The following is a 23,899-nucleotide window of genomic DNA, read 5'->3' on the forward strand; positions in this document are numbered from 1 at the left end:
AGACTATAAATTACAAACAACTTGCTGATCTGCATTGATAGAGGGAGCAAATCACAGGCCCAAGCCTCCCCCTCTTCCTCAAATGAAAAAAAAATGAAAAAGATGAATAAGCATCTAGTTTTTGTTATATTGAATTGTGGCTCAACTTGAGCCTGATAGTACGATTTTCCTATCATTTTGGGGGAAGGTAGGAATAGAAAGGATGGCAATGACGAGAATAACAACAACAATCACAATTATTGACATTTATATAGCACTTTAAAGTTGTCCAATCATTTATATAGAATTTTAATAAAAACAATATTTGATTTGCACACACTACTTAATTGATAAGTGCTTGTTGACTGATTGCCTGTAAAGTAGCTACTACAAGTATTATCTTCATTTTGTAGATGAGGAAACCAAGTTCAGAGAAATTATGTGACTTGTTCATCTTCACACAGTGAGTAAATGTCAGAAGTAAGATTTGAACACAGATCTTCCTGCCTCCAAGTTCATCACTCTGTCTGCCATGCCATGCTACCTCTCTGAGAACTTCCAATTCTGACATTTTTGCTTAACAATTAATTCCAGGCAAGAAATGTCCTTCCTAGCTGGTAAATCCTTGAGAGAGATAGAAAAACCCAACACTTTTCTGGAGACCCATCCCCCACTCCATCCCTAAGAAAAATTTGGGACTCCTATAACACCCAGAACTGGCCTGAGTGTGCAGAGGGATAGAGGTGACTTTGTATCCCCAATAACACAACATCCAATCAATTTAATTAAACAAAGATAAATTTCTATGAAGTTATAGGCTCCATTGTGTGCTTGGATGCACACAATTTGCACAAAGATGTGCAAAGATGAATTACAGTCAGTCCCTGTCCTCAGTGACCTTGTTGTGAAAGCACGTCAGGCAAAGACAAAACTAATATGGGAAAGACAGGGCTTTCTTTTGTCTCTGGCACTGATATCTTATGGCTAGGGTAGTGTGGGATGAGCGTGCTTCTTTTACCCTGAATCCTGATATTCCTGGAAAAGTACTAGTGACCTGACCAGCCCTCTATCTCACTTGGACCATGAACTTCTTGTCCCTCCCAGAATCCCAGATGACATGTGATACTGTTCTTAGTTCTCTGATAGACAAATATATGGTCTGGAAACACTTTGAATAAATGTCTAGGAGCCATACATTTTAAAATTTGAATCCAGCAGTCCAAGGAGATTTACATCATTCTGGCAAAGAAGAAAATAAAACTTTTAATTTCCCACTGGGACTTTTAGTTGCCATGACTTTCTTCAGTATCCCCTCTGCCATAAATGTGGATCACCCCCAATGAACCAATTAATATAGTTGGCTCATATGACCCCAAGTCATACAGAACACCTAGGATTGGCTGAGAATTCAGGTCAATGGCAGGGAGAGACAGATGTCAGCAATGAAAGAACAATGCAGTGGCTACACCAACACACACACACACACACACACACACACACACACAAAGTCAGCCCTAGATTTTCCTCATTCCTGTATTTCTCTGCCTTCTACTCTCAGTGACATAGTATGATGGATAAAACACTGGAGTCAGGAAGATCTGCGTTTAAATTCATCCTCAGATACTGAATGTGTGGCCCTAGGCAAGTTGCTTAACCTCTGTCTCAGTTACCTCATCTGTAAAATAGGGGAAATAATTGTACCTGACTCCCAGGATTGTTATGAGGATAAAACGAAACATTTGTAAAGTGGCTTTACAAAATTTGAAATGCTATATAAATGTTAGCTGTATCTGTATTGTTAACAAATTCTACATCATGCTAGGTTGCAAGGTGGCACAGTGAATAGAGTGACAGCCCTGGAATCAGGAAGATTCATCTTCTTGGATTCAAATCTGGCCTCAGATACTTATTAGCTGTGTGACCCTGGGCAAGCCACTTAACCTTGTTTGCCTCAGCTCCTCATCTATAAAATGAGCTGGAGAAGGAAATGGCAAACCACTTCAGTATCTTTGCCAAGAAAACCCCCAAATAGAGTCACAAAGAGTTGGACATCCCTGAAGAATGACTCAACAACAACAACACATTCATGCTAGACATTTTCTCACATTCATTCCATCTTTTGCTGTTCACTGAAACCCAGCTTCCTCCTGAAAATATCTATATCTCTCAACACCCTCCCTAAAGAAGTTCAGTAATCAAAGACAGGCACTTAGTCTTCCAGGCTTATATCACAAATCTTGGGAGGTGGCCCTACTGGAGTCAGGAGAGTGTATAGTAATGACAAGCCATGTGATTAGGATGGCCATTAGCCCCAATCCATAGGTGGCAGGGACATCTTCCATTGTTTAATCACCACAGTCTCTCTGAAGACCACCATCACCAGGGTGAGGGTCAAAAGAGGCAATGACCATGGCAGTGATAATAGCCAGAGAAGTATTCTCCTTTTCTACTCAGAAGCAGTGGTGTCTATCCTCTTGGGTTATCTGATAACCATTGGTGGAGTAGATGCTATTTTTGTACACTATCACTGAAGGCAAAAATGGCTGGCTAAGGGCAGAGGGAAGTACTCTTTCCACTGACAGTGAGATTGTCCTTCCCTACAGTATGGGAAGGAGGCCTCTGATCCCAATCCTGGTGAGGAGCTGAGGTCGTTCTGGAGGTGGTGCAAGAAGTGGCCTCATCCCACTTCCTAGAAGAATGGAACAGGAGCTCAAGTCTGGCAGGTACCACCCAGAGGCTTCACAAGATTTTGACCAATACAATCCCTAGTGCTAGAAGGAACCTCAGAGGTCATCTAGCCCAACCTTCTCATTTTACCGATGAGGAAACTAAAGCTTGGAAAGGCCACAAAGGCAGTAACTGGCATAGTTAGTATTCACACCTAGATCTTTTAACACCAAATCTAGTTTTTTTTTCACACTGTACCATATTACACTCCTCTCTTTCCTCTTCCTCTAAATATACTGGAACTGAAAGATGAGGATGATTGGGACAAGGCATCTGGGCTAATAAATCCCTTGGAACCATGTCCCTATGGGTCAAATTAAATTAATACTGGACTTCAGCTTGTGGCTTCTTCCTTCAGCTGTGACAGATGAGGTTCATCCAGAAGTTATGCGCACAGGAAGTTAATTCAGCTTCCAGGACAGATAGGCAGGAGATAGCAACCCTTCTCTCATTCCCCCAAACAATTTTAATGGGACCTGTGATTTCATTATTGTAAAGAATTCCCAGTGAGGAAACTCCTTCCACAAATGAATATCAGCATCTATTCTGCTAAAGATCGGGGGAATTTTCCAGGGTCATACAGGCAATACATGTGAAGGAGGAATGGGAACTCAGTTTTCCCAACTCTGAGGCCAGCTTGTTGTAGAGTATGCTAAAGACCTCCAAAATGGGGCCTATGTACTTCCATTGGAACATGACAGGAACCCAATCAGAGGGTGGGAAGACAGGTCACATCCCACCCTTTCTACAATCGCCAGTTTCTGTGATTATTTCAATACAACTATCTTATACTATTTACCCATTGTGGCACAACATTCCCCCACTCCACTTGACCAATACTCCCCTCCAAAAAAAAAGCTGTGAAAGCTCCAAACCTTTCCAGTTCTGTGCTAAGGTCCTTCAGAGTAAATCATGACCAGGTACCTGTACCAATTGTGAGTGTACCATTGGTAACCCATCCCTCTCATTTTACCCACACCAGAGCCCCATAAATATACTTAGTATTATTTTAAATATATTTCATCTTTATCCTATCCTTTTAAATTTCTGTTTTGTATGTTGTAAAATATGTAATGATTAGTATAATCATATCTTTGTAGTAACTTCTAAATAAATGAATAAATATTTGCATATTGTGTGTGTGAGTGTGTGTGTGTGTGTGTGTGTGTGTGTATTGGAGTGCAGGCTCAGAATTTGTTTATAGAGGTGAATGATTAAAAAAAAGTATAGTAACAATTGCACTTCTTCATGATCTACTCAACATTTATTTATCTGAATTAAATCCAACAGCAAAACCAATTCTTGTCACAAAGCCTCATGGGCTTACTAGACTGAGAGGAAGGAAGGAAGGGCTAACACAGACATAAATGTTTTCAATACTCACTGTTAGGAGGTTGATTAAATCCATGTTAGGTTCTAAGTGGTGTGAGGCGCTCTGGAGGGAGACCAGTTCACTCAAGGTCACTGAGAGCTGGTGCATCTTCACAATGTTGACTTTATGATCTTCAGTCCAGTCTGGGAAAATGACATGAACGGCGATCAAGTCTTTCAAGTGAACGCCCAGGATGGGGATTTTGAAGCCTTCACAGTCAGCAAAAGCTTTGCGGTAACGGCAGTAATTGCCACTGGAGGAGACGAGTTCTGTCATTTCATTCCAGTCCTGCAAACAGACATAGAATGAACATCTCCAAGTAGTATCTCTTCCCTGGCTGTGTCTCTGGAGATGTGATGGTGTGTTTTGCTAAGGAGTTCTAAAGCCCTCCACAGAGGCAGTCAAGGTTCAGTCAGAGTGGCTGCTGAGTTGACCTAGAAAGCAAATGACTGAGAAAATGGGTCATAAAACCAATGGGACAATGACCTCCAGGATACTGGGGCTGTGTGTGAAATATGAGAGCAGAAGACTAGGCTTCTGTGACTCCTGGCACTCCGATTTATCTGTAGAAGCACAACTTAAATAAATGAAATGGCACTTCTGGAAAATCTTCTCAATCAGTCAGTCATCAAGCATTTATTCTAAGTGCCTACTATCTGCCAAACACTATGCTAAGTACTGAGAATAAAAATACAAAGAATGAAGTGATCTTTACTTCCAATATCTTTTTTCTCAATGAAGGAAAAACTTGTCCTTATGAATCTGAGAATAAATATAACATAAAGGTCAAGTTTGGGGATTATCCTTTAGTTTCTCACGAACATAAATTCTATTCTCCTCAATCTAGTTGTAAGTTTATTGAGGATGAGGACCTTTCTTCTCTTTGGGCCTCCCATAACCCCTAACTCAGCCTTTTTTGTAGGTATTTAAGAATGCATTTTAGAATTAGGACACTAATACACTGTTGGTAGAATTGTCAACTAGTTCAACCATTCTGGAGAACAATTTAGAACCATGGCCAAAGGGCTATAATAGTGTGCATACTCCCTTGACCCAGCAATACGACTATTAGGTCTATATCCCAAAGAGATCAAAGAAAAGGGAAAAGGACCTATTTGTTTATATACATATACATATATATATATGTGTGTGTGTGTGTGTGTGTGTGTGTGTGTATACATATACATATATACACACACCTATACACACACACACACATATATATATAATGTATGTTTTTATTTAAATTTATGGCAGTTCTTCTTGTGGTGGCAAGGAATTGGATATCGATGGGATGCTCATCAATTTGAGAATATCCAGACAAGTTGTGGTATGTGATTGTGATGGATTAGTATTGTGTTATAAAAGTGATGAGCAGGATTATATTAGAAAAACCTAGAGAGACTTATACAAACTCATATAAAGTGAAGTGAGCAGAACCAGGATTGTAAGAACAATCAACTGTGAAGATTTAGCCACCCTGATCAATACAAGAATCCCACACAACTCCAAAGGACACATGAAGAAAAATGCTACCCATCTCCAGAGAGAGAACTGATGAGCTCTGAGTGTGGATCAAAACATACTTTTTTAAAACTTTGTTTTTATTGTTTTATTTTGTTTGTGTTTTCTTTTGCAATATGGATAATATGGAAATATTTGGCATGACCTCATGTGTATAATTGAAATCAAATTGCTTTTCTTCTCAAGGAGGGGGGAGAGAGAGGAGGGAGAGAATTTGGTCTGCTAGAAATTATTTTATATGCATTCAGGAAATATTTAATTAAATAAAAATAATTTTTAAACAAGAATGCATTTTAGGTAAGCAGAGGAAAGTGAAAGTTTTTATGAGAAAACTAGAAGCTGGCTCAATTAGTTAAAGCTATAATCTGTCTCAGATAAATGTACTAAGTCAGTTAAATGTACAAAGATACAGTAATAGAATACAATGAGAATTTCCTCCAGATCGGGTGATGTTCATCCTAGCAGAAAATGAGAAATGACTTTCCAGGACAGAAAAAAAAATGGATGATAAATTTTGACCTCGGAGAAACAGAACAAGGAAGAAACCTTGACAATGCTTAAAAGAAATGAGACATATTGTGCTGGGACACTGCATTAAAATTACCATAAGGACTCTATTTTCTTCTTATACTACTCTAATTAGGTGCAATGTAAGAAAGTTCATCCCCCATTGCACTATGAATAAAAGATGTTCAGAGGGAAGGTTAATTCATTCTTAAAATACTTAATTTTCTTTTTATTAACATTATTTTCACAGAATAGTGCTAATTTTGCTCAATGTTTGCACAGTCCCCATTTACTTCCTACTTAAGCCCCCTACAAACAAATGTATATCTAGTGCACATAAAAGATAAGTTCTGACAAACAAGACTTTTGTTTTAAATTTGAATAAATCCCATAAATACCTTTGTAACTTCTGAAGAAAGATGAGAATGAGTCTCTTTGAGGCGGGATATAGAACTATGGCTTAGTCCTCCCACCACTGCCATCAACGTGTTAAAATTCTGTAGCTGAAGAAGTTTCTGAAAGAGAAATGTCATAGGGAAGGGTTTAATAAATCCTTAATATGTGAATGAGTAATTAAATAAATAACTTATTTAGACATGAGAAATCCATTAGGTAAACCCATTATTCAGCACGTCTATAACAAGAATGTAAAATCTGTCCACTAGCCTTTCTCAGTAGAGAATGCTCTGAAAAAACAATGTTTAGAACAGGAATTCTTAATTTTTTGTGCTTGAACCCCTTTGGTAATCTGGTGAAGCCTATTAACCCTTCTTAGACTAATTTTTAAATGATTAAAATAAAATACATAAAATTAAAATACAATCATAAAAAAGATTTAAAGTTCATGTTCCCCCAGTTAAGTATCCCTGGTTTAGAACATCTTCTTAACTTAAGCCTATTTATTAGACACATACAAAAAGAGAAAAGTGTCCTTACCTGTGCAACATTTATAAATTTTGTGATGACTTCAGCTCTTTGCTGAGGAGTTGGTTTGCTAAGAACCATCAATTGGACCCATTTAGAGATCCCATTAAATAAAGCAATGGATCTTTCCAGGGTTGGGTTATTCTCCAGGCAGCCATGAATTACATAACTTTGATAATCTGTGAACTAGTAAAGGAAGGAGTTAGAAATGCTGAATCTCATTGGAGCAGAATATCAAAATGAGAAGTGACTTCCTTGTTCTATCTATTTACCTATCTATATATTAATCAAACTATCATTTATCTATCATCCATCCATCTATCCATCTTTTTAACATATATTACATATATTATCCTTTTTACATATTATTATCTTTTTTACATATATTTATATATATTATCTTTTTTGCATTCCATAACATGCTTACAATTTTGACATTTTTTCCTTAATATGCACCAATTCTCCATCATGTATTTGCATAAAGGGTAACATAAAGAACATTAGGACTCTCACATCTAACAGACAAAGGCCTCTATCAAGGAAAAGGAAATTAATATCCTTTCAGGGCTAGGGGCAGCTGGCCAAAAATTTAAAAGAAAATCTCAGTTAAGAAAGGCTAAGAAATGAAAGCTGGAAGAACTAGGGTTGCTTTTAAGTAGAGACTACAAGTCAGGAATACTTTCAGATGTGCAACAGTAATGCCATCAAATATGTGTGCACCTTCAGATAAGTCTATGCAGGGATCACTTGACTCCCACTGTACATATGCCTACAGGAAATCCCTAACATCCACTGCAAATGGGAGCACATCTCCTAGTGAAGGAAACCATCCTTCAGAAATGCATGCTTGTCACCAAACATTCTACTGTACACAAACTGTTTCAGCAGTGAAATTACTGCTCCAGAAAGCCCTGATGTCACTGCCTCTCAGGTTATAGTACAGAGGAAAGCAGGGAGCTGACAAGGTCACAGAGCATGGCAGGACAAATAAAAGCCACCAGAGGTTGCATAAGAAAATGACTAATTGTAGATGATTATGGAAGTATAACAATAGCAAATGAGTGAGCAGGCACTTGAGAGAACAGGACCCAGGGCTTGAGGAAGGAAAAGAATGCAGAAAAGAGGAAGAAGGTAGTATCAAGATGAGTAGGAAAGTGATGCTTTGGTTCAGGATCTTGATCCCAGGAAAAAAGAGCCCAGCTTTGGGCTACACCCTGAAGGCTACAATTTCTGGTTTAAGCCATCAACCACAATTAGGCATTTAACCCAAACCCAAATGAATCATTCCTTCCCCTCAAAGGAGCAAAGATCTTCATTTAAATGAATGTAGTTTAACTTTGAATGTCCATAATTCTAGAGCATATCTGAAAACACAAAACAAAACAAAAATCAAACAAAAAAATGAACTTCAGTCCCACAAAGAAGACATTGAAAAAAAATGGGCAAAAGTTTAACTTCTTAGCCACAAACAATGACAGGATAATATTTCTCTTTGTTTCAAAGGGTTTGTTCTTGTGAGACTATGGGAAAGTTTCCAGTGGGGTACAGTGATAGAGGTTGCCAACTCTTTAAAAGGATGGAAATGGTGTTCCTAGGGAAGCTGGCATGTTATCCTTGGAACAAAAAATGTCAAGTTTCTTACTGAAATCCGTCGGAAAGATTTGTGCTCCAGAAAAGTAAGGTGCTCAGCCAGTTCAATGGGCTCCAGATGGTCAAACAGCAGACAGGCTTTTCCCTTCTTAGATACCTTTTTTCTCTGTGTGACTCTTCTCATCCAGTCATAGGAAGGACTGCAAGAAAGAAAAGTCTGGTCAACATGGTCCAGGCCAATGCTAAGTATATAGTGCTGCTCAATAGTTGTTATTGTTCTGTACATACTTATGTATGGACCTGTTGTCTCCCCCAGTAGAACTGTAAATTTCTTGTATCTCCATCACCTAATACAAAGCCTATAAGTGCTTAAAACCTGCTTGTTGATTGATTTGGGTATTTTGCCCAGATAACTGGAAGCTCCATTCAATAGCTAATAAGCCAGTATGACAAGTAGAATGCATTTGGCAGATGGCTCCCCAGACATGGGGCATCATAGAACAAATTTTTCTCTCTGTGACTTTATGCTTTTCTTTAAAGGGATTAGCCTTGAAACTCTAAGCTAATCCATACCATATTCCATCTTCTGACCAACACATAGTATAATAGTGTTCATTAAAGAAAGTCACTCCAGAAATTGCCAAGTTGCATAATAGGAGGCTATCTAGAAAAGTAAGGTGCTCAGCCAGTTCAATGGGCTCCAGATGGCCAAACAGCAGACAGGCTTTTCCCTTCTTAGATACTTTTTTTCTGTGTGACTCTTCTCATCCAACATGATAGGAGACCATGAAAGTTATTATCTCAATGGAATAACATGGCATCAAACTAAAAATTCAGATTTCACTCAGCTCAGAACTAAATTCAATATGACATGTTGTGGTATAGTGGAAAGAGCACTGATTGGCCTAGGAATAAGAAGACCTGGGTTCTGATCATGCCTCTACTATGCTGCATGGTGATCTTAATTAAATCACTTCACCTCTTGGAGATTTGACTTCCCTATGTGTAAAATTAGGACATTGGACTAGATGAAATCTATCAAAGATTCCTTCCAGTTCTAACATTTTAAGGCACAGTGGCTCTAAATATTAATTGAACATCTACTATGCACAAAGAGTGTCAATGCCAACCCTGCACATAAAGCAGTGAGTTTCTTATAGATCATTATTGCAGGACATGAAAAGTCCTGTTTGCCCCCAAATAATCTTCCTAAGAGATTTGCCAGGGTATCTGGCAACCTAGCATTGAAGTCATTCCTTTGGATTAAGAGATCTCCTACATGTTCCTGTTATCAATGCAAAAACTCCTTGGAAGGATTATAGTTATTATAATTGTTATTAATAATGATGGTAATAATAATAACTGGGATTGATATAACACTTTCAGGTTTCCAGAGTGTTCCTCATGTCACTTGATCCTCACAAACACCCCCTAAGTACATACTATTATTATTATTCCCAGTTTGCAAATGAGGAAACTGAAGCTCAGAATAGTTTGATAACTTGCATGTGGTCTCATCTAGTAAATGTTTGAGGTGGGTCCAAATTCAGAGCTCTGTCAACATCATTAGCACCTGGGGTTATCATAGTAGTGTAGGGTGACCATGAAGAATGGACTTTGCAGGGACTAAACTCAGGGCAAATACATTTTTATGGAGATTGAAATTATGGGAAATATCTAAGGCAGGAGATACCACCACAAAGGGTAGGCCCACATGGAGCATCAATGTAGCGGCCTCAACATGAAGGAATCAGGCACTCGGCCAGATGCATAAAGATAGGGAAGAAATGGCCAAGCAGAAGAAAATGGCTCCTACTGCAGAATTTTGCCAAGGGGCAGCCCCAGCAAGTCCCATAATATATTAACCATATTAAATCTCATGGGTCTGATCTGATCAATAGTTCAAAAGTGTTAAATATTTCTCTGGTCCCCCTTTGCCTGCTTTACTATAATAATTACCGTTCATGCAGTCTTGTAGGTCAGGGATTATTTCATTTTTGTCTTTGTATCTCTAGCACCTAGCAAAGCTCCTGGCACATAATAGGCACTTAATAAATACTTGTTGATTAGCACTAGAGGCTTATTTAGTATGTGACCTTTGATTCAATTCAATTCAATTGCACAAACTTTTTCAAGCATACTAGGTACAGGGTACTGAGAATCACTGATACAAAATGTAGATAATATACATATAATAACTAGCCATAATGTAGCATATGGTCTAATCTGGGAACATAGCACACACAATGGTAACTAGAATGCAAAATCATACATAAGTACATAATAAAAACAGAAAATCTAGTGCTTTATGAGACTTGGGAGGATGTGATGAAAAGTTTCACTGAGGAGATAAAATTTAAGTTGTACTTTAAAGGACTTGTAAAAATACAGCATATAAAAGGGAGGGGAAGGGCATACTAGGCAAAGGAAAATGTCTAACAAATGGTACAAAGTATACTCAGAGGACAGAGAATAATCTGGTTTGACTGGAGGCTAGAGGGCATTGTTAAATGCACAGTAGCTGTTAAATAAATTGAATTAATTTGTTCTCAGAAAAATAACTATATATAGACCTTAACTCTCTGTACCTCTTAATTACCATAGTATCCTAGATATAAAATTGGAAGGGATCGTTGAGGTCATTTACGTTAAGCCCTTCGTTTTACAAATGGAGGAACTGAAGCCCAGAGAGGCCAAGAGACTTGTCTAAAGCCATTTAAGTAGTAATTGGTGAAGCCAGTATTTGAATCAGGTCTCCAAATCTTAAGCTCTTTTCACTACATTTTGCTACCCACTAAAAGCAGAAAGGAATGATATAGGACTCAATCTTACTACTTCTCACATGCTCAGGGAAGTACATTCACTACCATTTGAGTCTGTCTCTTGTCCCCTATGGGAATGATTATTTTAATGCATTTCCTGATGTTATGCAAGGATACAGAATGGTAGCCTTCTTCCTCCTCTGCTTATTTTAGAATCCCACTCCCTTAGCTGTGAAGGAAAAGGGCAGAGTTTGTTCACTGACATGTTTTTGTTCCCTTATTATTGATATTTCCCTAAGCCCAGTCTCCTTCCCCAAACATGTATCCTAGCATTCTTCTCATCACACTTTTGCCATGGGCCTGGTTATATTTCCATGTAATCAAGAAGATATTAAGGGGGAAAAATTAATTCAAGTATCATTTGTTTTCTAAGTCAAAGTACAGAATGTATCAATCAACATGTATGAATGTAGATAATACTTAAGCATCAAATGCATGATAAAAATCAACCTATCCAGTTCTTAGAGGGATAACTTGACAGCATATGGAAGGCAGGACTGACATTATTTATGGGTTTCCATTGTGTGACATAATTAACTGAGTACAAGGAAATTGCACAACCTACATCTTGCAGCCTTATCCAATATGGTTGCTCTCCACAGGGAGAGCATTAAGCATAAATCCTTAAGTGATCTAGAGGTTAGCCCAGAATGTCGAGGGAATTCCTATATCTGGTGGATGAGCATGTGGGCCCTACTTACATGCTTGATATGTCAATGAGGTTGATATGTTTTTCATATCCCAGCTGGTTGGCTACTTCCTGAAACTCTTCAGTCATACGAATCAAACCAAGATCCAGATTAAATTCTGCTGGGAACTCCAGAATCCAGTATCTGAAAGGTATGGAATGTCAAGTAATGGTCTTAAGCTAGGCTTGTGGGGAAGCTATGTCATTCTTTGGATTCTCTGCCCAAGAGCTCTCATTGCATTAAATGATCTACCTCTCTCTGTCTAATGCACTATATCTGACCTCCACTCCTTTGAATCATAGATCAAAATCTATTTCCCCCCTAGTTTTAGATAAATACTGATACAATTTTTCTTGACTTTCTTTCCTTGTTAGATTAAAATTTTCTTATGGATAGAAAAAAATTTCTGGTTTTAAAATTAATCCTGAGATGCAGTTTTCTGGCTATGGCCTCACTCTCCAATTATCTCCATCCTGAGAAAAGTGGACCACACCCTTAGCTTCTCCCTGATTCTGGCAGAGCAGCCTTTTGCCTTATCTTGCTATGAATCAGGCCTCTGTGATACTTCCTGAGGTATCTTCACCCCCAGAGAGTAAGTCCAGCACTCCTTTTAATATTGTGTTTCTCCATTAGAATGTAAGCTCCTTGATTCTCTTGTTTGCTTATATTTGTATGCCATTTCTTAGCATAGTGGCTGATACATAGTAGGTGCTTAATAAAGCCTATCATCTACCTATCAACTATTTATCTATATGACTTATTTCTACCTATTTTACAGACAAATAATGAATGGAAAAAATCCACAAAATTGGATCTCAACACATATGACCCATATATGTAGGTGCCAATATTTTAATGTTCTTCAGAGAATATCTCAAACATAAGAAATTAAGCCATAGAGCAATTCTGTGACTTTTTCCAGGTAGCACTGTATATTTTATGTAAAAACATGTTCAATATAGAACATCAGTCAGACAAAGACTGTCTCTACACAATGCCCATCCAAGTAGTTAAAAAATGAATAATTCAGTCTTTAGATTCTTTCAGTTTTGCATGATATCAGACAAACTCCATGACTAAATTCTTCCCCTATTTTCCACTCCAAAATGACAAGTTACTTTTGTGGTTATTATTTAAATAACATATTTAAACACTTAATATATTTAAATAAAATTAAATACAATATTTAAATGAAATAAATAAAAAGTTGGACTGAGGGCCCAACTCCCATGGACTTGGAAAACAGGGCTGGCTTTTCACTGTGCTCCACGCTGCTATTTACAACAGGGTTGATACAAGAGAAGTCATGAAATATTTTTGGAGGGTTCCAGGACAAGATAAAGGCCTAACTAAATGGGAATGTTTATCCCTGGTTTCCATGATGAGGAAGTAGACCTGTGGTTTCATATTGACAGAGCATAAGGTTTAAATGCCACAACCATAAGGTAGCCATCCAGGAGGAATCAAAGACAGAAAACAGTCTTTTTCTAGACAAAGACATTGCTGCTGTTGAGTCATTTCAGTCATGTCCAACTCTTCATGACCTCTTTTGGGGTTTTCTTGGCAGGGATACTAGAGTGGCTTGCCATTTCCTTCTCCAGCTCATTTTATACATGAAGAAACAGAGGCTGATAGGGTTAAGTGACTTGCTCAGGGTCACACAGCTAGTAAGTGTCTGAGGCCAGATTTGAACTCAGGAAGATGAATCTTCCTGACTCCAGGCCTGGCCCACTATCCACTGAGCCATCTAACTGCCCCAAACAGAGCCACAGATCAAAGCAAACCCTTTACCACACCAAAAACAGAGAGGCCAGTGTGGGGATATGTAAAATGATTTTTGGGAGGGAAGGTGTGAAAGGAATAAATTCTCCCTTCCCAAGCTTTGTTTTTACATGTAAAACATGTTTTTACAACAGTTTGACCTCTCACCCATAGGTCAAAGAATTGGGATGAAAACTATTTTTCCTTAAATACTACATACTGTGACTAAACATAGATCAGAGACTAAAGACTTAGAAGTGAAAGGGGCCCTAAATACCATACAATCCAGCCTCATAGTACAGATAAAGAAATGAGGCACAGGGAAGTTAAGAGATTTGCCCCAGGTCACCCAGGTAGCCAGTCCTTTGACTCCAAGTTCAATAGTGTCTTTCCTAAACAAAACAACAGCAATAATAGCACTTTTTTTTTTAAGTAACACACCTAAATAGGCCATGGTATTAATGGAAATCCTGATACAATTCCAAGTAGAAAGAAGTTTTACTAAGTCATTTAGTCAACTAACATTTATTCAACACCTACTATGTTCTAGACACTATGTCAAACACTGGGGGTACAAAGAAAGGCAAAAAAAAAGTGTCAGTTGGTCACAACCTGTATCACAGTGTAATGGGGGAAATAGCATGCAAACAATTATGTACAAGTATAAATTAGGGTTGGTCTCAGAGGGAAGGCACTAAAATTAAAGAGGCCTGGAAAAGGCTTTTTGTAGAAGATGGGACTTTAGCTGAGATGTGAAGAAAGCCAAGGAAGCCAGAGGCAGAGATGAAGAAGAAGAGCATTCTAGGCATGGGGAACAGTCCGTGAAAATTCTTGAACTGGGAAATGGAGTGTCATGTGTGAGGAACAGCAAGGAGGCCACTAGATCCCAGAGTACCTGGAAGGGAGGATGGTGTAAGAAGACTAGGATGCCAGGAAGGGGTCAGGTTATGAAGGCTCCTTCCTCATTAATGCTTCTGGAGATGATGTTTAGACTACAGCCTTAAGATTTCTTAAGCTGTACCTCGACTTATTTCCCAATAGCAATTCTCTGGCTTTCCAGAATTAGAAACAAAAGCACTGGGAAATTTAAAGTAATACCTACCTCATGAAGTAGCAGACCTTCAGGCGGAATTCATCACATCCTTCACCACAAGCATCGCGGTACGTATGTTTGTTAATGAAAATAATAACAGTTTGTATTTTCATTGTGCCTTAAGATTACAGGTTTTTCACACATATATTATTTGTGCTTCACAATAACCCTATGAGGTTGGTAGAGACAGTAGCATTATCTCCATTTTATAGGTTAATGGTAAAAGGCTCTGAGAAATGATGTGATTCATCCAATCGTACACAGCTGGTAAAAGGTAGAGCCCAGATTCGGAGTGAGCTCTTTTCAAAGTCTCACACTGACTTAAGTGTGTTTTTATTCAACTTATTTTTTATTTATTCCACAGGGAGTTTAGATGTTTGTCCAATTTATGTAGCATCTCCTACTCTGTTAGGGATCACCCAAGATCTCTCGGTTATGAGCCCAGATGAAATGAGCCTCAAGCATTCTATGCCTCTGGCACAACTCCAGTCCCAACAATCAAGCTAATCTAGGGTGTGAGAAAAGACTGCTACCAAACCAAAACAAATAGTAAAAAAAAATGAAAAAAAATGCTGTAGATATACCTGTGATAATTTAATTCACACTGATAACTATTTCTACCTTCTCTGAGTAAACTCCAACTCAGGGCATCTGGTATTAAAAATATACTGCAGATAACCTATAAGATTGACAAACCAGATGGAAAATGGAGAATTGACTATATTTTCAAACACAAGCTCAGCTAAAAATACAAACTTGTTTTAATAACAAAGGAGGGGAGGGATATAGAAAATGATTGTACATATAGGATAAGGGGAAAGAGGGAAGGAAAGTAGAAGGAAATAGCATTTATTAAGTTCCTACTATGTGCCAGGAACTGTGCTAAGTGCTTAACAAATATTATCACATTTGATGGCAGCTAGGTAGCAAACTAGGCATATTACTGGGCCTCAAGTCAGGAAAAATCTGAGATCAAATCCAGCCTTAGACACTTACTAGATGTGTGACCCTGGGCAAATCACTTTACCTCTTTCAGTCTGTTTTTCCAACTGTAAAATGGGGGTAATAATAGCACCTATCTCACAGGGTTGTTGTAAGGTTCAAATGAGATATTTAGGATAAATGTTCTTTGTGAGCACAGGTGCCTTTAAATGAAACAACTCTGCTTTTAAGTACCCCAAGCATAAATGAGTTGTGTTATCAGGTAACTAAGAAAAGGCTAATTAGGTTCAATATTCTCGAAATTCTTGTTCATTTGTTATTTTAGAGTGGTTTCAATCCCTTGGGTTCTGGTACTGTATTCCAGATATTAGGAGATGACATTTATATAAGCACTTCAAGGTTTATAAAACACTAGACCCATTTTATGGAGAAGGAAGTTGAGGTCCAGGGATGTTATGGATTGCCTATGGTCACAATTAAACAATAAGTTTATGAGTAACAGCAGCAGAGTTTGAACCCAGGTCTCTCCTCACTCTAAGTTCAACATTTTTTCCCTTCTACCATATTGCCTCCCTGGAAAAATTTTGGAAAGAAAATTAATATGTATATGAAAAAGCTATGTACTTTGACTAAAAGAAAATCATAAAGGACTGTGAGAGGATGCATGGAAAGAAAATTAAAATGTATACAAAGCAACTACATTTATGAGAGGCAGAGAGGATTAAAAAGTGGGTCTTGGAATCAGGAACATATGGTTCCAATCTTGCTTCTGACATCCTGGGAAAGTCACTTAACTTTTGATTGCCCTAGGCAACTTACACAGACACACACACACACACACAATTTATAATATAAATTATATGTAATATCAAGAATATATGAATAAAGAACATAACATGATATGTACATTATATATATATATATATGAGTGTGAGTGTGTGTATATGTGTGTGTATGTGTGTTTATATACTCATACATATACCCTACTTCTTTTCCCCTAATCATGGCCCTTAATGGTTATTTTCTGGAACCATCTAAAAATGGCATTCCTTCTTTGCAGACAATAATAGATCTCAGTACAAGGTAGGATGAGTTATAAATTTAGCTACTGTTTCATCATTTCACCATTTTACATGTTAATCTCTAAGTAAACCTAGATCTAAAACAACCAAATGAAAAAAGCAAACAAATTCAGCCCATTACCCAGTTGTCTTATTTAGATTGAACAATCAAGTGTATACACAAAACAACTGGATGGCTGTTTTAATCGTGACTCCTTTGTGTTAGTTAGACATAGTCAATGCCCAAATGCATCGCTTATAATATATTTGTTACACTGCCAAAGCCTAGTGAAAAAGACACAACAGTTGGCAAAGATATATTGAGAGAAGTTTTCCCGCCAGCTCAGTGGATGATAGATACCATCGGTGCATCAAAAGAACAATTCTTGGCAAGTAGCTATTGCTCAGTTCTCCCCTGTCATCTGTAAAACAAAAATAAAAGTTTCAAGAAGGTACTCTTGTATTTTCCTCATTTCCTTCTCTTTCTCCTATCTCCACTATACATTATCAGTAGAGAAATATCTTGCCTAGTATCCATAATACTACTTTTTTTAACTTGCCATTTTCCTAGTATTCTCTGGCAAGCTGAGTAAGCCCCACTTTTCTAATTTAATGCCAATGCTAAGAAGACACTTCTGTGTGAAATGAGATGAGAAGAGGCTCCTACCAAACATTTCGATGCATGTGCTCAACAGTTCATCCAATGTCGCTGCTTTCCCAAGTGTACTTGACCCCATTGTTCTTAAGCCGTTGTCAAAGAACTAGAGACATTTTCAGCAAGAGGAAGACCATTTCCATAATTATAGAAGTGAGTGCCATTAGCAGTCAAGGGAGGGCTTCATTTTCAGTTGTACTTCAGGAAAACTGATGAGACAAGATATAGAATTAAAAAATAGCACTTTTAAATATATCAAATACACAATACCCAGTCATAACCCATGTAATTGGCCCAAGGTTCTTTACAAAAAATCATTGCGTTTGCCTTTAAAATAAATACCAATTTGGCAAAGCCTATTTTGACCAAAATAATGATAAAGAACTTCTACTGTTTTGTCCCTTAAATGCCTGGTATCTTAAGACCACAGAGATCTCTTGCTCTACATCAACTGCTTTTTATGGCTGAGATTTTGTCATAGTTTTGATTTTTATACTTTCTTAATTTTTCTTAATGCAGGCATGATACTTAAGAATGCAGCCAACATAATTTCATTTGGTATGTAGTATACTATAATAGTGATTATCTAAGGAATATAGCTATTTTTAGGGAGGCAAGGTTAAAATGACTAATATACTTATGTATACTAATAAGTAAAAATTGAAGGAAAAAATCTGTTTTTATTCTTACATTTTCTGAAGAGGACAGAGTGACAGATTTCAATTATTTCCTTTCTCTGCCTTTGCACCAATTATCTCTTGCACCACACACGTAGGCTTATATATTGTTATCCTTTTGTCTCTTAATTCAACATGAGAAAAAAATCACCTCTTCCCACTCAAATCAGATCGAGTGTGGACCAGGGGCTACTGAGGATAAAACAAGGAAGAAACAGTAATAGAATATCCGTGATTATTCTCAAATCCATAAATTCTGCAGCTGGCTGACTATATCTAGCAAAGCAGCCGCTATGAACTATTTTCCCTCCCAAAAGCAATTTGTGCTGGTTTTGCCCACAATATGAAGTCCAATATATCATTTTACATAATATATCTCTGAAGCTAGATATTCTCAGTCCTCATGATGTGGGGACTTGGCAAAAATCGGGTGACTTTGGTCCATTGTAGGATCTCCATTTTGGATGGTTTACAACAATATTGCCGTCCACTGAGACTTGATGGAGTTTCCATAAATGGCTTTAATTCAATGTCTGTACTACTCCTACACTTTCTGGAATGAGTCAGTTTCTACATTACTTCTACACAAGATCCATATTTGTGCTTATTTGACTACTTCCAATAAGTATGAATAATAGCATTTTAATGACTTAATTAAATTGGAGTGATTGCCTAAGAATGATTGATGAAGTATTAATATTTTAGTTGCTTGAGTCAAAAAAGGATTTGGACTTTTTGTACATCTTTCCAAATTTCCAAATATTTTCTTTATTAAATTTTATTCTAACCCATTGAAATCTTAGTAAAAAAGATATTTCTCTGAGTTTTATGAACTTCTCTGGTTTCATTTGCCAAGTGATTTGCTCCCTGACACCAATAGATTTCAGGATTTTACTAAAAATATTTCCCAGTCACAGACCAAGCCAAGAATAACTCCATGGGTCATGGTGGAAGTCAAGATTTGTCCACTCCTATGCCTTATTTCTTATTCAAGAAAAGTACTGACTTTTTTTTTTACTCTAGGAGAACCAGATGGTTTGTGTCAATTAGACTGACTTCTCATTTAAAACCAAAAATGTTAAGGAGCAGCATTTAGAGGAGGGTGTTGAATTTATCTAAATGAATATGAAATTTATCTAAATGAATACAAAAATTCTTTTCAAACTTCTTGAAGTTTTATTTATGGCCTACAAAAAATTGTTATTTTATGGGCACGTGAGTTTTATTAGACTACAATTTGCTTTGTCAATTCTCACTCTTTAATATTAAATTTGTCAGGCATAAAATTTTATAGTAACAATATGTTATACTTTTGGCTATACTCTCTAATATCTACAATATCTTTAAAGAAAAACTTTACCTAATGATTTCAGGACTGATTCCTAGCACTGGAACATTTATGAGTGGATGCTGCCATCACTATTTTAGGCATCTAGAAGGAAACCTGAAGAGAACATAACAAATTGAGGAATGGGCCTGAAAAAGGAAAGGAAACCACCAAAGAAAAAATTAAAGAATTAAGACGTTAATAGCGTTTAGTATTTTTTGTTTTCCAAGGACTCTAAAGAATATAATTCACATTTAAGATTGCATATGAACAATACCCAAATGAGTAAGCATGAAATAAAATCAGTAAGATTGCCTATTTGGTATGATGTTGATTTTAAAAAGCAATCATTGTTTCACTTAATTTGTCCTGAAAATGCATCTTTGCAATTCAAAGGCATGATGGGGAAGTTTCAGGAGTATTGGCCTTGGTGTCCAAAAGAATCCATACTTTGCCTCCACCTCTTAGTAACCATGTGACATTGGGTCACTTACTTTATTGCACTTTGGTTTCTTCATCAATTAAGTAACTATGATAATAATAATTATATTACCTAACAATAGAGTTATCATGAGAAAAAAATCACTTTGTAAGCTATGAAGTACTATACAAATAGGGATAGTTATCATTACTATTAATAATAATAATAATAATAATAATAGAAACAAATTTTGTATACCACACTGAGGTTTTTTAATTTGTTCAGTATAGAAGCTCCTTATATCAATGCAAAAAGTGATCTACCTAATACTTAATAAGTTCTAGAGAGTTGCCTTAGGCTCAGAAAACTTATCCATGGTCACAGAGCTAGTAGGTATCAAAGGTGGATTGTGAATCCAGGACTTCTGGACTCTAGGTCAAGCATTCTTTCCCCTAAACCACATTGCTTCACCAAAATGTTTCATTGAATTGATTTGAACTGAATAATTACAACTTAATACCATACCAATTCAAATATACTTATTAAAAGCATCAGTGAGTGGCTCATTCATTCCAGAGTCTTTTCCTTAACTTTATATTAAATTTATAAATAAGTTATTATAGGGAACATTAAGATTTAATATATTGTATATATGAAATATAATCATTGTATATACATAATTATATATATTATAATTATAATATAACTATATATAACTCTTTCTATATATATGGATATACACACATACACACATGCATATACACACATATACATAAGCACACACACGCACACACACACACATACACATATATATATTCTCTATTTCAAATGTACTCCAGTAAACATACTTGGTAGAATGTGGACTCCTTTAGGCCAGAGATTGTTCAATTTCTGTCTTTGTATCAACAAAGAATCCTGAACAGTGCACTGCATATGCTGGAACTGAATAAATATTTGTTGAATTTAATTGAAAACAAATGTCAACATCTCCTCCTATCACTCATGACTATCAGTCAGTCAGGATAAGAGGCATTATGGCATGTAGAAATAGCACTAGACTTTGAAATCTGAAGACATGGGTTTGAGTTTCAGCTCTGCCACCTACCGGGTAGATAACCTGGGGCACGACACTTCACTTTTCTGAATTTCAGAGTACTTATCTGTGAAATGGTAATTATAATTCCCATAGTACCTATTTTATGGGGTTGGTGTTAAGTTTAAATGACATTCTGGATATAAAGGATATTGCAATCCCTTGCTGTGGAAGCAAAGAGAAAAATTGAATAGTCTCTACCCTCAAGGAGCTTATGTTCTATCAGGGAGATGTCACAAAAATAGACGAAGAATTAATAGAAGGTAGTTTGAGGATGAAGAACACTAGCATCTGGGGAGATTAGTAAAGTTTTCATGTAAAAGACGTTCATTGTTAATAGACTTAGCCCTTCTCCATAATGCAAGGATCTAAGACTTCTCCAAAGGTCTCATGATGGAAAATGCTATCCATCCAAAGATAGAACTATGGAGTCTGAAAGCAGATCGAAGCATACTATTTGCTTTTTTTTTTACTTCTGTTTTGTTTTGTTTTCTCTTTCTTGTGGTTCTTCCTATTGGTTCTAATTCTTCCTCACAACATCACTAATGTGAAAATATGCTTAATAAGAATGTATATGTAGAGCCCACATCAGATTGCACACCATCTTGGGGAGGGAAAGAATTGGGGGGAGAAAAAATTAGTTTACTACTGTTTTGCAATGTTTATTCTCATAGGTAAAGTTGCAAAAATCTTTTAGTAGCTTTACACATGACATTCTTATAATGCTAGAAATGTTATTATTTAATCATATCTATTAGGTTTAACAAATAAAAACTATTATAATTCACAAAAAAGAGTTTCATGATAGTCAAATAAAATGAAAGAAGATGAATGTCAAATATTTCCCAACATTTGAGTTTCACTTTTTTTTTTTAAAGAAATTTCCCTAGTTTTTTCAGACACAAATCCTGGGTACATTAAAGACTTATTATTCTGATCACAGACATTTTCTTCCAAGAAACCTTCAAAAACTCAAGAAATAAGGTCTCTCCAGGTCCCACCATAGAAAGGTCCTTACATTTTTTGATGACTTCAGTGTCTATTGGTGTGTTTTTTAAATGTCTTGATGGTATAATTTGAAGAATTTTTACCAATGCTACTGGAATGTCACTTAATATCACAATGTCCTAGGCTTAAATAAAAGAGAGGGAGGCTAAGTGACCAAACCAGGAGTGAGAAACCTGCAGCCTTGAGGTCACAGGTGGCCTTCTAGGTCCTTGGGTATGGCCTTTTGACTGAGTCCAAGTTTTACAGAACCATCCTTTTAATAAGAGGATTTGTTCTGTGAAGTTTGGATTCAGTCAAAGGGCCACACTTGAGGACCTAGGGGGTCACATGTGGCCTCAAGGCTTCAGGTTCCCCACCCCTGGACCAAACCAAGACTAAACAACCACCCACCAAGGAATGGGAGATGAGAGTCCCAGCCCCTAAGTCAGAACTACTGCTGGTTGTGGTACTCAGAGTATTACAGAAACTCAGAAAAGCTAGAACTGTATGATAATAGAAGCCTCATTACAATGCTCTTATCCATGTGCTTAGTACTGTTCCTTTTCTTTGGTCCTAAAGTGATCAGAAAACAGAATGACTCTCCTTGAGTTTAAAAGTGAAGCCCAAGGGAAACTAACTATACTCAGAGTGAAGACAACTTGGTATAGAGGAAAGAGCCCTGGATTTGTAGTCAGGGGTCCTGAGTTCTAATTCTGGTGGCCATTAAACTACCTGTGTGATATTGGACAAGTCACTGAAACTTTCTGAGCTTTAATTATTTCAACTATCGTATGAGAGTACTTAACTTACTGGCCTCTAAGGTCTCTTCTAGCCCTAATTCTATAATCTAATGGTGTTGGGGAAAGGAGAAAGTACAGGAAAGGGGTCAAAGAAAAATTGATCATCGAGACAGATCTTGAAAGATAACTAGAATTTCAATAGGTAAAGCTTAGAGTTGGTTGGGGCAGGAGGAAGGAAAGACATAGGCTTATAGGCATAGGGAATTGTACAAACAGAATTGGAAAATCTTGGGACATGGTTAGTGAATGATGAATAGTATACTTTGACAGTAAGAGAATAGGGAAAGATAAATACAGAAACATAGGGTGGGGCCAGATCGATGTGGGCATTAAATGACAAGCAGAAAACTGTTTAGATTTTCCCTTTTAGACCATGGGTAGCCATTGAAAATGGCAACTAGGTGGCATGGTGGATAGAGCACTGGGCCTGGAGTCTGGAAGATCCATCTTCCTGAGTTTAGATCTGCCCTCAGATACTTAACCAGCCGTGTGACCCTGAACCCTGTTTGACTTGGTTTCCTAGTCTCTAAAATGAGCTGGAGAAGAAAATGGCAAACCACTCCAGTATCTCTGCCAAGAAAACCCCAATGGGGTCATGAAGAGTCAGACATGACTAAAATGGCTGAACAACAAGAAACCATTGAAAGAGGGAAAGAGCAATCCATTTTATGAACAGCACACATAAAAACCATCTCATTCACTTAACATAACCAAAGTTACATTTTTTTCATGATCTTTGACCAAAACAAATTTTTTTTTTTAATCTATTGGTAACTAACGAAGTTGTACAGTATAGTGGAAAGATCACTGAATTCAGAGTCTGAGGACATGGGTTGGGGCCTCAGTTCTGCCACTGCTTAGCTGTGTGACTTTGCACAAATCAGTTAACCTCTTCTCGTCTGAGAGAGAGAGAGAGAGAGAGAGAGAGAGAGAGAGAGAGAGAGAGAG

The 23,899-nt window shown here is 37.1% G+C and overlaps 1 protein-coding gene across 8 annotated transcripts in view; it reads right to left on the reverse strand.

Moving 5' to 3' along the window:
• RASGRP3 (RAS guanyl releasing protein 3) overlaps nt 1–23,899 on the reverse strand; it is a 156,182-nt gene that overhangs the window by 59,109 nt on the left and 73,174 nt on the right. For 3 of the 8 annotated variants that reach the window (XM_027850445.1, XM_027850451.1, XM_027850444.1), the window contains exons 3-13: nt 20,920–21,013; nt 19,684–19,767; nt 18,337–18,515; nt 17,659–17,855; nt 17,311–17,413; nt 14,998–15,060; nt 12,147–12,278; nt 8,676–8,823; nt 7,046–7,219; nt 6,508–6,624; nt 4,091–4,366 (exon numbers count right to left, since the gene is read on the reverse strand). In XM_027850445.1, the coding sequence (XP_027706246.1) occupies nt 4,091–4,366; nt 6,508–6,624; nt 7,046–7,219; nt 8,676–8,823; nt 12,147–12,278; nt 14,998–15,060; nt 17,311–17,413; nt 17,659–17,728 (1,083 nt within the window). In that variant the 5' untranslated portion in view covers nt 17,729–17,855; nt 18,337–18,515; nt 19,684–19,767; nt 20,920–21,013. The remainder of the gene's footprint in view (nt 1–4,090; nt 4,367–6,507; nt 6,625–7,045; nt 7,220–8,675; nt 8,824–12,146; nt 12,279–14,997; nt 15,061–17,310; nt 17,414–17,658; nt 17,856–18,336; nt 18,516–19,683; nt 19,768–20,919; nt 21,014–23,899) is intronic. The other 5 variants (XM_027850449.1, XM_027850448.1, XM_027850446.1 and 2 more) reach the window with 3 other exon arrangements.

The sequence above is a fragment of the Vombatus ursinus genome, unplaced genomic scaffold, assembly GCF_900497805.2.
Source record: "Vombatus ursinus unplaced genomic scaffold, bare-nosed wombat genome assembly UNPS02009062.1, whole genome shotgun sequence".
NCBI classification, from domain to species: domain Eukaryota; kingdom Metazoa; phylum Chordata; class Mammalia; order Diprotodontia; family Vombatidae; genus Vombatus; species Vombatus ursinus.